Source organism: Thermobia domestica, chromosome 2, assembly GCF_964235325.1.
Source record: "Thermobia domestica chromosome 2, izTheDome1.hap1.1, whole genome shotgun sequence".
NCBI lineage: Eukaryota > Metazoa > Arthropoda > Insecta > Zygentoma > Lepismatidae > Thermobia > Thermobia domestica.
The window spans coordinates 81039408-81056513 of NC_137455.1; the positions used below are offsets into that span (position 1 = coordinate 81039408).

General features: G+C 35.1%; 1 protein-coding gene across 2 annotated transcripts in view; it reads left to right on the forward strand.

Moving 5' to 3' along the window:
• The window catches only part of grsm (probable aminopeptidase NPEPL1 granny smith protein), a 68232-nt gene that overhangs the window by 18345 nt on the left and 32781 nt on the right, over window positions 1–17106 (forward strand). For both annotated transcript variants that reach the window (XM_081742998.1, XM_081742996.1), the window contains exons 2-5: window positions 8582–8750; window positions 10338–10520; window positions 11625–11879; window positions 13717–13941. In XM_081742998.1, coding sequence (XP_081599124.1) covers window positions 8601–8750; window positions 10338–10520; window positions 11625–11879; window positions 13717–13941 — 813 coding nt within the window. In that variant the 5' untranslated portion in view covers window positions 8582–8600. The remainder of the gene's footprint in view (window positions 1–8581; window positions 8751–10337; window positions 10521–11624; window positions 11880–13716; window positions 13942–17106) is intronic.

Sequence of the window (17106 nt, forward strand, 5' to 3'; positions counted from 1 at the left end):
AGGCTTTGATTGGAAGACGTAAGAACACTGTACCGGTATTATAGATATTTTTTATTTACATACTTCTGTTAATTAGGAGACTATGTGAAGTCCAGTATAGAAGAAATTCTAAGCTTAAGCCGTGAAGCTAAGTGTCCGCAGGAAGCATTTGAAATATCGGTTATAAAATACATAAAAGTAACATTTTTAAAAAAAAGTAGAGTTAGTACTTGCTATTATAATGTGTTCCATACGCTCAATAACCAAATATAGTGTAATGTATTTTCCTTTGAAGTAAGTTATTATTATTATTATTATTATTATTATTATTATTATTATTATTATTATTATTATTATTATTATTATTTAATAATAGGTTGCCTAAAAAGTATTGAGCCTGTTGAGAATCACTTATTATGATTTGAAAATAACATTATGAAACTACATATGCACCATTTTGTTCGATAGCCTTCTGCCATTTTTCCTAGAATACCATAATTCCGTAACGTCTTAATTTCTTTTTTTTTTTTTTTAAGTAACAAATGGTTTTCAGAAGCCTCTTTTAAAGCTAACTAAATACCATTCTGGAGTTCCGAAGAGACCGAAACAAATAATAATGTAACAGTTCCAGGTCCGGACTATACGGTGGATATACTAAATCCTCCCAGCCTAGAACCTAGTTCTCTCAATTTGCGACCGATCATTAAAGATGTATGAAGTGTAGCGTTGTCGGTGTAGTGTACGACACTCTTTCTCTTGACTACTTCCTGTCGTTTCTTTTGATTGCTAGGTGCACTCACGCTAATTGTCGACAGTATAGTTCGAGTCCCGTTCTGCCTGGCAGTAGCAGCTCGTGATTAACGATGTCCCTACGAAACGCATCTATAACCTTCCTGAGCGTTAGTGTGGGGCTTCTTGTTGCTTCGACCAGATCTTTTTCATACATTGTTTTCGTAGGTTATTCACTTTTCGTCACTCGTGTCGACTGCTTCAGAAGTGGCTTGAACTCTTTATTGGCAAATTCGATCGAGTAAATGTTTTTGAGTCCGATCATGTGGCACCCAAACGTCGTACTTCTTTTTGTGGCCAGCTGTCTCCAAATAGTTTAACAGTGTTTGGTGATGGAAGATTTTTATAAAGTTTTCGATAGTGAAATTGAAAACATTTGGATTGTAAAAAAAAAAAAAAACTGTGAATTCTATTATTTAGTTGAATGAAACCCTGTGTAAACGTCTGTTTGTCCGTTACAGAGGAGCAGGTAGGGCATTGATCTTCCTCAAATTTATCGTCACTAGAACGTCAGGAATGAATGTAGAAATTGCGCTTAATCATCAAACTGTAGAACATCCTAAAGGAGAAACCGAAAGTTCGTTTTTATGTGGCAGATAGAGTGATCCAATTGTTCACCAGGTGGCATTGAAAGGTGTTAAGACATCTACCATAGTCATGAGACGTTAACTCCCGTGCGATTTTGACCTGTTTGCACGATTGCGACTTGTGAGAGGACCCTTCCGAGGCACCAGGTTTTCAAGTATTCCGTTTTTGCTATGTACCGAATTTGCCTAGGAATTTAGAAGTTTGTAAACATTTTCAGCGGCGAAGGAAAATAGTATCCTACTAATTCATAAATCTACAATTCCATTCTATATCATTACTGTTGTGTTGATATCAAATAATAAAAAGGAAACAATTCCTGTATATCATACACAAGCTTGAAGCAGTAATAATATAATAATATGAGAATTGTATTAAGAGAAAAGTACTAACTTGGTCATTGTACTGACTCAGCTTGTGGAAGGTCTTGAATGTGCCTATATGGACCTTTATTTTAAAAGGAAATGTTAAACCGTCAAGAAAAAGGGACTAAAATTATGAAATCCACAAAGTGAACCTTGATTCTGATAGCAATCAGCTTATTTTACATAACTTGTGCAGCTTAATTTCACATAATGCAAACTTCTCCCTAAATCATATTGTTTCGTCTTTCCACTATTTAAGTGTTCTAAACTAAACACTACTTTTCTTATCTCATTTCAATGAAAGATAAATTTTGGATACAATTCAGTATTGCAACATGATTGAAAATCAATCTAATATTACAATTGAAGTATTATGCAAACTTCTTTTTTTAAAAATGAAAATAAAATAACAGCTTTTAACCTCTATTAGTAAGTGTGAAGAACTGAAATTATATACACTGATCAAAAATATAAAGTGTTTATTGATTTCTATGTAGAAACCTAGAATTAATAGAGGGACTAACAACAGTTCAGTTCAGTCATTTGTTGCTACCCTTCAAATAAGCATTCTGTAGAATCAACACCAGCAATAGCGTAAATAGTATTGTCAAAATTAAGAAGCTTAATGCTCGGAGCTTTCAAGACTATGTAACGCTTACTATTTTAAGTGCTGAGTTCAAATTTCAGTATTAATGGAAGTTTCGATGTACAGTAAAGGAAGATGCATTTTCAGGGAAAACCTGTCGTGAAAGAAGTGTTCGGGAAATTCCCACAATTAAACCCACAAGGCATCGGAGTGAATACTTCAACAATAAAATTATATATTTCACGCTGGAAGGTATTTAATTTCATTTATGACATTTTGAAACATTTACTTTATAAAATATGAATTATAGGCCTATCTTTGTTAATTGTTTTAAATTAATTTTCAGAAAAGAACCGTCTTGCAACAAGTGCTCGGGAAATTCCCGTAATTGAACGCACAAAGCATCGAAAGTGAACTCAACAATAAAACCATTTATTTTACGTTGATAAATATTTATTTCATATAAGACATTTTATTGTATTATGTCTTTGTTTTAAATTAATATAGCTATTTGGTATTCACATTTGGCGAACGTCACTGAGGCTCCTGGGATAACTCGATCTACATTTGTTCGTTTGTCTGCCTGTACCACACAGTGTACAACTTTCGGTCTTTTAAATTTTCAGAATACAAGCTGGAGACACTCCAAATTTTCTGTATAGATTTTGGCGGCAAACCAACGTAAAGTTACAAAATGGCTTTTTTTTTTCTTCAAAATAGCGGTTATCCACGCAAAAAAAGGGCAGTTTTCGGTCTTTCAAGTTGAAATTTTCAGAGTAGAAGCACGAGAGACTAAATTAGCTGTATATATATTTTGGCGTCATAAAATTTCAAAATGGCGGCCATTATTCAAAACAGCAGTGAATAGAAAATTGTTGCAAGTTGTGACAATGACAATCTTGAAATGTAAATCATATTTTAAATTTTTACCCAAAAGACATTAAAATATTTCGAAAAAAACAATTAAACCCGAAATAAAAACCCACATGGGCCCAGGTGGGTTGGGTTTTTTCAAAAATACTCGGGTTTTTTTGAAACCCTGGTAACAATTGCCGGAAGTAGCTAAGTAAAGCGCAATGGCGGGAAGTGTAAAGGGTATTAAAAAAAAGCAACGGGTCTATGTCGTTGTTTTCTAAGTACCGGGACATGGCGTTTGGGGAAATAGCGTGCCGTCATAGCAGCCAAGAACGCTCCACTGACAGGAATTGCACTGGAGCATTCTCTCCCATGTTCCGACCTCGGTAGCCATTTCTCCCAACTATGCGTCCTCATTGGCAAGCAGATTGGAATCAGGCAAATGAAAATAAGCTTCACTCAGTAAAACCTCTTTTGGGGAATTGTCAGAAGTCATCATGTGCTAGCCGCGGAGATGAAATGCTCCTGACTCACTTGAGCATCAGGTAATCTCATCTAACACATTCTTACAGTACTTGCAACGAACTATTCGTATTGTGAAGACTGTATCGTCATACCAAGTATTCGGCACATTCTTGTAGAATGCCAGTCTGGAAAAAAATCATGATTTAAAAAATCATTTTTGTAGAGTGATTTTTTAAATTAAAATCTTTTTTTTTTTTTTAAATTTAAATCAAATCTTTCTCCTCGTATAGTACAAATCGCGAACTGAAGAAAAACATTAGGAATTAGTATTAAATGTTCCTTATGCCATTTAAGAAAAAGTATATGGGTTGAATTTTGAATTAATCCCCAATCGTTAACTTACTTAAGTCCCAAACAATGTTTCTTAAGTATTAAGGAAAAAGTACAGCAACGTTTATCAACATGACACTTTTTTTTTTTTTTTTCACATACGTTACTGATATTTGGCAGGGGCATATTTTTTTAAAAATCGGAACTAGCTTGCGGCACGAAATACATACGTATAAAAAACATAAATTTCACCTAAAGTTATAAAATCTACTTTAGATGAATCACAAAGTTAAGTCCGGGAAGGTAAATGTTTGTCCACGAACTTTCACGTCGAGAATGCTCTGAAACAAGGAGATGCGTTGTTGCCATTATTATTCAATTTTGTTCTGTAGTACGATATAAGGAAAATCAAAGATAGCAACCGGGGCCTAGAGTTGAATGGTATTCACCAGATTATGGTGTATGCTGATGTAAATTTAATAGGGGATGATAGGAGAACAAGAGAACAATGGAAAGAAATGCAGAAGTCTTTCTAAACGCTTGCAGGGACATGGGTCTAGAAGTAAATGTAGAGAAAACTAAATACATGGAAGTTCTTCGGGATCATAATACCGCAAATTATGGATGCGTTAAAATATTAGATAATACTTTTGGTAGAGTGGATACTTTTAAATGTCTAGGATCAATATTAAGAGACCAAAACCATATTCACGAATAAATTAAATGTCGACTAAGAGCAGGGAATTTGTGTTATTATTTAGTTCAAAATCTCTTGTCGTCGCGAATTCTGTTGAGGAATTTGAAGCTTAAAATAGGCCTATATATAAAACGACAATCATGCCTGTTATTCTGTATTGTTGCGAAACATGGTCGCTTACTCTAAGGGAAGAACATAGACCGGAAGCATTTGAGAACAAGTTCCAGAGACGAAATTCGGACCCAAGGGAAACGGGAATGGGAAATGGCGGAAACTTCATAACGAAGAACTACATAATTTATACGGTTTACCAAACATTGTTAGCATCATCAAGTCTAGGAGGCTCAGATAGGCAGGTCATGTAGCCAGGAAAGAAGAAAGTAGGAACGCTTTCAAAGTCTTAACTGAAAATCCAATTGGAAAACGAATATTAGGAAGATCTAGACTCAGATGGAAGGACAATATCAAGATGAATCTTGCAGAAATAGAAATACGAAGTAAAAACTGGATCTAGTTAACTGAGGATAGAAGTCAATAGAAAGCTTTTGTGAATGCGACATTGAACCTCTGGGTTCCATAGGCTACAGAGTTTTTTTTTTTTTTTTTTTTTTTTTTTTTTTTGTTATAAAATCTTTTAAAAAGTTTCGGAGAAGGCATCGGACATCGGACTCCTTCAAATACACCCCTATATATATATATTGTCTTATGTGTCCATGGTAATTTCCCCGTTGGAATAGTTAACGATTTAAAATCCTATGTTACGAAGAGAAGAAAGCAGGATTCTCCCGTTACCCGTTCAAAACGGATATTCCCTAATGATCCTCTGCATGACACTCGTTTACATACTGTGCTGTACATACATTTGAATCTCATTGTATTATGATTACTATCTTCCATAATCGATATAACAGAACAGAAACGGGATTTTAGTTATTTTCACTCTAAATAAATTTATTTCGGAATTTGATTTAAATCAACGATTTATATTAAAAAATCAAGTGATTTAAATCGTGATTTAAATCAATCCACCCTATAGAATGCCCAGAATATTCAGAACGTTTAGGAGTGCTGACAGGTTTTTGGAAGATAATGTAGTGTTTAGTGGCCCTATTCTTAGTTTTATTTGTGAAATTGGAATAGCTACCATGCTTTGAGGTTTTTCTTATACTTTTCGTATTGTGTGTTACTAATATTACAATTTTTGAGTTAGTGTTGTATTATTTTGTTTTAGTCTTTTTACGAATTCTGTTATAATTTTTGTGCTTTAGTGTGCTATTTTGTAGTACTTTCATTTGATCTGTACTTTTTAAATTAAGTTTTTGTTTTGAATATACAGTAAGTGTCAGCTTTTGCCCTTACCGTGGCGAGCTGAAGTAGCTTCGCTGCTGACGCACGAATTAAACCATAATAATTCATTCATTTTGTGATTTCCATGCTCTAACACATAATATGCTTACAACTTCTATTCAGTTGTCATAGCCACATATACTAGAACATTCCTACATCTTTATGCACAAAATTTGTGTGTCTGTTCGAAGGGAAACGGTAAATGTTACGAAAATAAAAAGAAGAAAAAAACATGAAAGTGCTTCTAAATCTATGATGAAATGTAGCAGTGTTTGAGATTTCAATGGTATTACTCGCAATATATTAACGTGCAAATACGTCATCATTTTATCTGTGAACAGGATAGCTGTAACACAAAACACCATTATAAAGAAGAAAAAAATCGACATCTATTATCCTTCATACCTAGGAAGAGCGTATCATATCTGCCGCTTGTGAATCTGGAAGCAGTTCATGGCTTTCAGTAAAGACGGATATGCATTTAAATATTTGTATCAGTTGTTATTTAAAGGCCAACAAGTAAAACTGAGGAAGAAATATTCGTTAGTCTCTGGATAAGTCAAAACATTAAGTAATGAAATAGTAGTTATCTGGTATCTCGGCCAAACGAAGGCGTTGTGGAAGTTCGCCCGGCCAACCGTGTGAGTGTGTGAGTAACAAGTGCCAAACCGCATAAACAAAATACAGAAATTTTACATAATCGTAAATAATTTATTGTCCATAATATGTCCAAGTAAGCGGTTCTTCCATAACTTCCATACATGCTGAGGCGCTTGAAAGATTTCTGCGCTTAACAATGGTTTATTACACCATTATTGATTGGTGATGAGTAGCGGAAAGTTGTTTGCTGATTAATTAACTGTTCTTCATTTAGTACAATCAGATTTTGATGGATATGCATTAAAACGAATGTATATTAAAATCAGATATCTTTAATTATGTTTGTTCAGTTGTTGCATTTGAATTAGAAAGAGAAAAGGCTACGACATTGAAAATACTTAGTCCTGTGTTGCGTATAAAAGTGGATTAATCCGGGTTAGTTGTATTCCGGATTAACCCGCTGTTAGTTATTTAAATTCCTGTGATTTATTATCGTGAGCCATTATTTCCCAGACGTAGATAATTTACGTGTAATCTATCGTATCATTCAGCCACTGAAAAATGTATTTGGTCTAGGAATTAATTCGTGCGGGTGGACAAGAGATGGCGCAACGAACGGAGCGTCCCACAGTTCCGTGTATCCACACATGTGTTGCAAACCCCTGTCATCGCGTATCGTTCGTAGTATAGGGCAGTGGATTAAAGCGTCAACAACACCAGTTTGTAGTTAAGTGAACATGGCGCAATTTGTGCCTGATAAAGTGTTTTTGCGGGGTGTCCTGCTGCATTACTTTAACATGCAGAAAAGTGCGACTGAAAGTCATCGTATTTTGGTGGAAGTGTATGGTGACCATGCTCTAGCTCAGTGAACGTGTCAGAAGTGGTTTGCACGGTTTAGAAGTGTTGATTTCGGCTTGGCAGACCAAGAGCGAGCTGGACAGCCAAAAAAATTTCAAGACGAAGAATTGACAGCATTGCTCGAGCAAGATTCGTGTCAAACGCAGGAACAACTTGCAGCAGCATTAGGCGTTGATCAAACAACAGTCTCCAAACGCTTGAAAGCCATGGGAATGATTCAAAAGATGTCACATTGGGTTCCACATGAATTGAAAGACAGAGACGTTGAAAGACGAAAAACCATTTGCGAATTGCTGCTTCAACGACAGAGCAGAAAGGGGTTTCTGCATCGAATTATTACGGGTGATGAGAAGTGGAATGAGAAGTGGATCCATTACGAGAACCCTAAACGAAAAAAGGCCTGGGTGAAACCAGGTGAACCAGGTCCATCACAACCAAAACGAGATATTCACTGTGCAAAGGTTATGCTGTGCATATGGTGGGATATGAAAGGTGTGGTGTACTATGAGCTGCTGCAACCGGGTGAAACTATGAATGGAGAACGTTATCGACGACAATTAATGCGTTTGAAGCAAGTTCTGGCCAGAACACGACCAAAATGGGAGAACAGACATGATAAACTTATTGTTCAACATGATAACGCTCGCCCACATGTCGCAAAACCGGTCAAAACCTATTTAGAAAATGTCGGATGGGAAGTTTTACCCCACCCGCCGTATTCACCAGACGTTGCTCCTTCGGACTACTACTTGTTCGATTGCATGAACAACGATTTGATTGGACAGCGGTTTACTTCTTCAGAAGATATCGAAACATGGGTCTCTGACTGGATCGCTTCCAAGGATGAGGACTTCTTTCGCCACGGAATCCGTACATTGCCTGACAGATGGGCGAAAGTGGTGGCTAGCGATGGACAATATTTTTCTTAAGGTATTTATGTATTTTGTGTTTGTACTACAGCTTCAATGTGTGCGTACCAACCGCACGAATTAATTCCTAGACCAAATAATTACTTTTTATCCTTGTGCTTTTCAATTAGTGTTGTTGTTTAGCCAATGTTGACAATTTGTTCGTTAGGCATTTTACAAATTATTCTCATCTGTGAATCTGTTTTCTTTATTTTAGGATATATAGCATAATAACAATGACCTCAGTAAAGTTGCGATTTTCAAATAGTTTATCAAGAACAGATCCTCAAAAGCATCCTGTGATTATCATTGGGCAAATAAAACATTTGTCCAAGTTGAAGTTTGATGAGATACGAGTTAAGTTAGAGCCACGAGTAAATGAAGAGGTAAGTTTAAATGGAACAAATTTTTGTACGTAATCAAAATATTTGTTTATTTAAATTTTGGTTCTCATACTGCATTATATATATTCGGGTGTTCTAAAAGTGGTGTCCACGGATAACAGATTGCTATTCTTCAGGCCAAAATAAAGCGAAAATATTATATCCTAGTAATCCTCCGGGAACTTCTTCAGACGCTATAGAGAATCAAAAGTTTTAGTATGTTACAACGTTACATGTTAACTTCAATTCATTAGCATTGCTGTACGAATCAGTCAAACAATTATGTCGCTTGTTACATTAATAAGTGGTGCTAGAGTATGTCGACTGCCATCTGGGAAGAATCGAACTATTTGGCGGATTGGTAGACTTACTCATGGTTCTTTATCTGCGACGTTGCCACTGAGTGCAATTCGTATCTATAGATAAGGACCCGAAAAATATACACCTGATATATCTATCTATCTATCTATCTATCTATCTATCTATCTATCTATCTATCTATCTATCTATCTATCTATCTATCTATCTATCTATCTATCTATCTATCTATCTATCTATCTATCTATCTATCTATCTATCTATCTATCTATCTATCTATCTATCTATCTATCTATCTATCTATCTATCTATCTATCTATCTATCTATCTATCTATCTATCTATCTATCTATCTATCTATCTATCTATCTATCTATCTATCTATCTATCTATCTATCTATCTATCTATCTATCTATCTATCTATCTATCTATCTATCTATCTATCTATCTATCTATCTATCTATCTATCTATCTATCTATCTATCTATCTATCTCTCTCTCTCTCTCTCTCTCTCTCTCTCTCTCTCTATCTCTATCTCTCTCTCTCTCTCTCTATCTCTCTCTCTCTCGGAGAATATAGTAACTATACAATCGTATAGAGAGCTTGAAAAGTCCCTTGAAATAAATATCTGGAAATTCATAATTTTACACTCATAAGACGCCGAAAGTGTTTAAAAAACAATTTTTAAAGTATGAGACTTAGCAAAAAGCTGTTCAAGAAATTATTCAGAACCAGATGAGTGCTATCCAAATTTCCATGTTTCAGAATCATATGGTACCTGTGTAACAATTATTAGAAAGGGAACTTGTATTATTTGAAGAGTCTTTGCATATATTTTCTGAGTGTGAATGCCTTCTTGCTCATAGATTATAGTTATAATGACCATATGTTCTGTATGTTCTTTGTGATTACTAAGTCATTCAAATTGGTTTTATTCTGAGTAAAAAACTCAGGGTGTCTATCGGTCACGATTTTTTTTTTTTTTTATTTGTACAAATATAAGTATAGATTGGAAAATTTTGTTCTATAAAACGTCAACATTCACCACCAAAAATGTCTATGGTCGGCTTTAGACGCTACCAAATCTCAAGCAAAGCACACTTTTATCGCATGCATGAAAATTCGGCCCAATTCGCTGTTGAAAATGTTACTAAATTTTATGGTTTGGGAAAGAAAAGGTCACAAAATTTCATTTTGGAATTTTAGTAGACACCCTGAAACACCATTTTATCCTTTCGTGAGCTTACTTGTATTATTTTGAAAATTTTCAGGTATATCAGGCTGCCTTGGCAAGCCTTCATCCGTCACCAACCGACACTTGTTCTCTCTATTTGAATCTGGCAACGCTAGCTGCCTTACCAGTGAAGTGCAGTAGACACAACACACCATCTCGCGCACATGCTATCACCAAGATTATACGAAATTGTAGTGTTGGAGTAGATGAATCAGTTGTGGTAAGTTGTAGACTGAGCTATACAGAAATTTTCCCTTTGTGTAAATATAGTGAGAAATTTTATTTTTATTATTATTATTATTATTATTATTATTATTATTATTATTATTATTATTATTATTATTATTATTATTATTGGTATATAGTGGTGTGCAAAAATCACCACCTGTTCTCAAGGCTCCTTGCAAATATCAGTTATATAAAGCTAGAAACAAGAATGAATGGACTTTGCTCATTCCTGTAGCAAGGAGAATTTGATTCTTAACAAACGTCTCAACGAGAGAAAGAAGTTTCATGTTTGTTTCGTGTAATTTTCCCTACGAATCAGGGTAAAAGGTTTGAAGGAAAAGAGGGCAGAGTAGTTCAAGCTTGTTTGAAGTTGAAACTCGTCATCTTCTCTAAAGAAAAAAGCAAGTTCTTTCACCAGCAGATATCGTCTGCCTTTCAGTACGATAGTGAAATCACTTTACAAATTCTCTCTTTGTAAGTTCGTGAAAACTAATTAACATTTCATACTTTGATTCGGAAATAAAATGTTATTGTTAATGTAGTTGGTGTATTGCACTTTAAAAGATCATAACAACCAAGAAAATCTGTAAAAAGAATGAAATCTGTATGTTTTACGTCCCACAATTATGCCGGCTAGGCTAAAGGAGACTGTGATGATGAGAAATGAAGAACATGGTGGAATGAAGAAAGTGGGAGGAAACGGGAGAACCCCGAGAAAACCCACGCACACGGTGTTTGTCCACCACAATACTCACTTGGCACGAGCTGGGATCGACCCAAGGACCCCATACACCAGAGGTGAATGCTCTACCATTGAGCCACCGCAGCCCCAAAAATCTGTAAAAGTAGTAACGGTCACAATTTTTCTTTTTAGTAGTAACAAAAGTTGCAGAAATAAGTTATTGTTTTGTAGTGTTAATGTGCGATATATGTTAATTACTGTTAATAATAAAATCAGTAAAGTCTACTTCATTGAAGTGGAATGCCATTTATTTTATTACACGGAGTATGAATTAAGATTGGAGTGTCTACCTTAATGTAAGTGTAGTGGATCACTGTATGCAGTTAAATGATGTATAGATTTTCTTTCTTACAGATAGTATGTGAGCGAAGTGATGTATTTGCATCAGCATGTTCTGTAGCCAGAGCGTATCCATTATATTCACGAAAGACAGGCCAAGCTTCATCTTGTGTAGTAACCGTAGAGTTCATTTTAGCCGGAGGAGATGATGAATCCTCGTTGTCTGAGGCAGATATTCGTTGTTTAGAAACAGCCAGTGCAGGGATCAGACTAGCAGCACGTATAGTAGATTCTCCTTGCAATGAAATGAATACGGATGACTTCATACAAGTAAGTTGTACTTTAATGTGCTTACTATATTATTTTGTACGTAATTAGATCCTTTTTCGAAGAATGTTTAATAAACTGCTACACAGAAAGCAAAGAATCATTCAAAAAATTAATTTCCTAGTTGCTATTGGTAGCTTGAATATGTGTTAGCGTTTAATGGGAAAATCATTAGATCTCATTGAGCTGTCAAAATGATGTGTGTGAGCATGAATCTTTAATTTTCAGGGAAAACTTAATTTTTTCGTAAACCTAAAAATTTATGCTGTACGATAAGCACGCCACATATGCAAATGAAACTGATACTGAAGTATACCCTCATTATGTTTTTCACTGTTATAGTAGGAATACGACAGTACATCAATTTGAGTGTACGTTTTTTCATTTAGTAAGGTCCAAGTATATTTACGAACGTTGCAATGTGAAAATTTTGTAATATTCACAAGTAGGTTTTCGAATGTTGGAAAGTGTAACGCCGTTGCCATTACTTTCCTTGTATAGACTTTCATCACGTATAATCGGTTTGGAAATATCCTCTTGTATTACCTTCACATTGAAATTCCCTAATAGAATTTTCATATGATAACGCGGAGGTTGGTCAAATATTCGTTCTACTTTTTCGTAAAAAACTATTTTTTGTGTCATCTCTATCTTCGGCTAGGACGTGTACGTTTTGAACAATAATATCACACCATCGACTCTTAACAGTAATAAAAGAAAGTCTGTCATTAGCAAATTTAACCCCTTTAATTGGTGATATTATTCGTTAACGAAAAACCCTGTTCTTAGTTGGTGATTTTTATTTCCTTCCATGTAAAAGAACGTAAACTTTCCGGATTTCACTGCTCCCTCTCCTTCCCATCTAACTTTCTGTACTCCTACTAGGTCCATCTTGTATTTCTCTAACTCACGTGTTACGGATTTTAATGCACTTGCCATTTAAAGACTACTTATGTTCCATTTAGAATGGATATTAACAAAGAAAAATGTTCATTAAACATTTCTTAAGTATCCAACAATAATAAAAGAGTAGAGTTTCGTTTCCTGACGCAACACTGTAGTTAGGAAGTATGAAGTCTATTATTGATTTGGGCTTCGAACCACGACAACTGCATGAATTCGGTGCGTTTGGCTGGTACACAGACCGTCATGTAAGATCAATCCCCGTTCCCCCACCAGACTACCTCGCTTACAACAGAGCTAGAGTACACAACCACGCCACCGGTCCCGCCAATAGATATGAAAATGAAATCTTTCAGTTTAACGTCCCACAATTATGCCCTTCAAGGTAAGAGATATGGATGAATAAGCCAAGTGAATGATGAAAGAAATGTTGAGAGGAGATTGTGGAGGATGCTGGAGTACCCCGAGAATACCCATGGACACGATGTTGTCCAACACAAGCTCACGTGGCCGGGGATCAAACCAGGGATCTTACGCATCAGAGGTAAGCACTCTACCACTGAGCCACCGTGCCTCTCGCCAATGGATAGCAGAGTTTACACTTTATGGATGCAATGTTATCGCATACAACAGCATATTTATAGCTATTATTTTCATAATGTCTGAATATTTAGATTATAATTGTTTTCAGTTTTCTCTTTTAAATATAATAATGCAGTAATTGAAGTTCTTTAAAAAATACGTTTGTTTCTTCTACAAAAAAGCTCGAAAAAATATATATTTTTTTCCCCGAAAGCGTTAAGTTATTAATCGAAACAATTCGGAAATCGGAACAGTTCTGACACAGAAGATATAGTAAACTCGAATAGAATAATAATGTCTGGTCCAGAAACATGTATTAAGTGTTGTGCTGATGTTGATTTATTTCTATTTGTAGGACATACAAAGAGTAGCTGAAGATCTGCGTGTTACTAGCACAATTATACGAGGTGAAGAGCTACGAAGGAGGGGATTTGGAGGATTGTATGGTGTAGGAAAGGCTGCAAATATTCCACCGGCTCTAGTAGTTTTAAGTCATACTCCTCAGGGTGCTTCTCAGACAATAGCATGGGTTGGAAAAGGGATTGTTTACGACACTGGTGGATTGAGCATTAAGACAAAGGTAAGTCTAGTAGTATAGACCAAAGAGATTGCTTATCTAATTTGCGTAGTGATTTAATTTACCGGGATTATCATTTTGTTGGTCTAACTGTAACTGCATATCCAACTTAGAAACCAGTTGGAATCGAAAGAATTACAAATTTACGCCATTTTTTGCACAGCTACCTACTATCCTTGTTTTGTAAATTATGATCCACAATTTACAAACCTTTTATATTACTATTAGTATAGTAATAATAATGTGTGGTATAGCTGAGCTGACATCTTTGCTCCACAAGGTGATTAGACATGAAATCCAAAATCTTCCCGATAGTCATGTTCAGTATCTCCCTGTGGTGGAATGATAAGGTCTTTTTTAGGAACCACAGTAATAAAGAAAGGGAAAATGACTGTTAAACAAAAAATACCTGGAGATTTTGTCTTCAATACACAGGAGGTGGAGGGAAAAGTCAATCCAGTTAAAAATAATCTATTTATTGGCCATATAAAAATAAAAAAATCTCCAATATTTTCACCTGCTTCTGTGTACATATGCTTGAAAAATCTGGATACAGGTGATAAAGAAAATATACCTATATACATGTCATATACATGCCATCTTTACAAGCCTTGATCGGGCTTAATATCGTAATGTTCGATTGTTTTCTTTGTAACATATATAAATTATATTAAGTTTTTCCCTAAAAGCTAGTGTCCTAAATTTCTTATAATTGCAAAAATAATAATAATTAGTTTCTTAACACTGGTAATACTAGTTTTTAATGTTATTATTAGTTACGTGGTTGCATTGCTCAATTCTAAAAATATTATATCTAGATCGAAATGCTTATAATGTTTCAAAACAACAGTGACAGCGTTTGGGAGGTGATCCCTGACAACAAGATAAGACAAAAAGTATAGACCAATCTTGATGCACAAATACTTGCTTTCGGAGTTACAGGCTGCCGAAAAAAAAAAAAAAAAAAAAAAAAACTTTAAAGATCCATAGTTCTAAAACTATGGGACCTACCATAGTCGGGTCAAGACTTAGGAATTAGTATGTGCACTATCCACAAATACATGTTTCAGAATCCTAAGGTACTCACGCAACAATTTTTGTAGATGAAGTTTGGCTTTGGGCATATAACACTGAACAACAAATTTTAACATTTTTCATGCCTCAGAAAAGAAAAGTAAATTTTCTTTTGCAAATAAAAATGCTGAATAAGAAAATAGAAATAAAAATGTTGAATTAGTTCGAGTTTAAGTGTAATCGAGTGATATATGTGTTATGAAGTGTTGGTATTTTTAGATCTTGAATTTTCTATTTGACCTTTCACTTAAGTAGCTATTGCTTCAATTTTGTTCATCCAAGTATCGCGGTTCATAAGTCATTTGCTTCTTAATAAACCAAGCTTACAAATGGTACTATGCGCATGTGTACGTGATGTATAGGAGGAGGGGAAATTTAAGTAAAATTGGAAATTTCCCGTCCAAAAATACCTTCTTTCAAATGTATAGCTCCCTGGTATGGCCAAGGCTAAAGGTACCCAAGTAATATATGCCTTTAAAACCACTGTAGTTTATATTAAAACATGTGCCAAGATTCATTACTATCTACAATAGTTTTGAGGGAAAAACATTTCTCAGTTCTGATTGACAATACCAAACATTATATAGGGAAAAGTGATATATAAAATAAAAGTACGTAAAGAGAGAAAAATGCGTTTTGTTATAACGTTAGACCCTCTACATAAGAGGCAAAAAATCACTCGGCATACAGATTATAGGGTATGATAATTGATTATATGTTTTCTTGGCACAGCGTTTGTTCCAAAGAATGTAAAAGCATCAAAAAAATTAAAAATATATAACATGAAAATGATAAAATATAACTTACATGGATTTACATGGATATTACAAATAGCGTCTCTTTGCCTGGTTCTTGTATTGTGGTTCTGGAACATCTCTAGCGATTGTCCAACAACAATCTGGAAGCACAGACTTGCTTGTTTTTCTGCTATCGTTTCTCCATCATAGATATAACTTGGTAGAAATGCTACCTATGTTCATCAATGAATAATCCACAATTTTCTGGGAAGAAATTATGTAGGACTGCAACATATGCATTTTTAGTGACATATTATACTCCATTGCTTGAAAGAAGATGTTCCACTACTTCCTTATAATTCTGAGACCGCTTGGTTCCTAAAACATTCTTCACCACACTTCGGAAAGAATCCGATGCAATCCTCTCCTTATCTTCAAACACTGCATAAAATTCAGGATCATTGAGGAGTTAGCGAATTTGTGGGCCAATAAGGATTCAATACCTGATTTTAGTTTCAACAAATTGTGGAGTTTACGCACAATATATTTGAAGAATAGTTTGATGTGTCTATGAATAGCCGCCATTCATCGAGATTGTTCTATGTTAAGTGTACACAGTTACATTGTTACCACATACTATGTCACTTTCCACTGAAAATACTGTTCCAGGAGATTTTGACGTGATCAAAACACGGACACTTTTAGATCTTCAGAATATGCTCCACAATGCTTGAGTCTGGATGCCAGTAGTTCTGCGCCATCTTTTGACAATCCCAGGTAATTTAATTCAGGTTGAGTATCAAATGCTGAATTGATAATGATGTGTTGGTTTTGTTAAGTCGGGATCAGTGGGAGACGATGCATCTGCAGCAGAATTTGACAACCTAGGTCGACTTTGTCCGCCTTTTGCTCTTCATCTGTTGAAACACTGGAGTAAGGTTCAGGACTGTTGGAATCTTTAGTTCTTCACAATGCGGCACAGTGACAAACATCTCAAGGAATATTGTGGTAAGTAGTAATCCACACTTTTCTTTTTTGGATAGACCTTTAATTGGAGGAATCATGCAAAAATAGCAGTTTGAAGTATGATCTGTTGGCTCTCTCCATATCATTGGAACTGTAAATAGCATGCATGACTTTTTTTCTATGTAGCCTGTCCCGCAAGTTTATAGAACAGGTACTACTTACTGCTACAAGAAATATGTGATGCTCACTTCTTATCCATATCTCCTACTTGACAGCCAAAGTACAAGTGATAGACTTTCTTTATGATAGGCGTGAAATTAAACTTTTCGTTCATCTTCGTTAAAAACAATAACTTACTCTGCACTGTAAGCACATTTACGCGACATGTTTC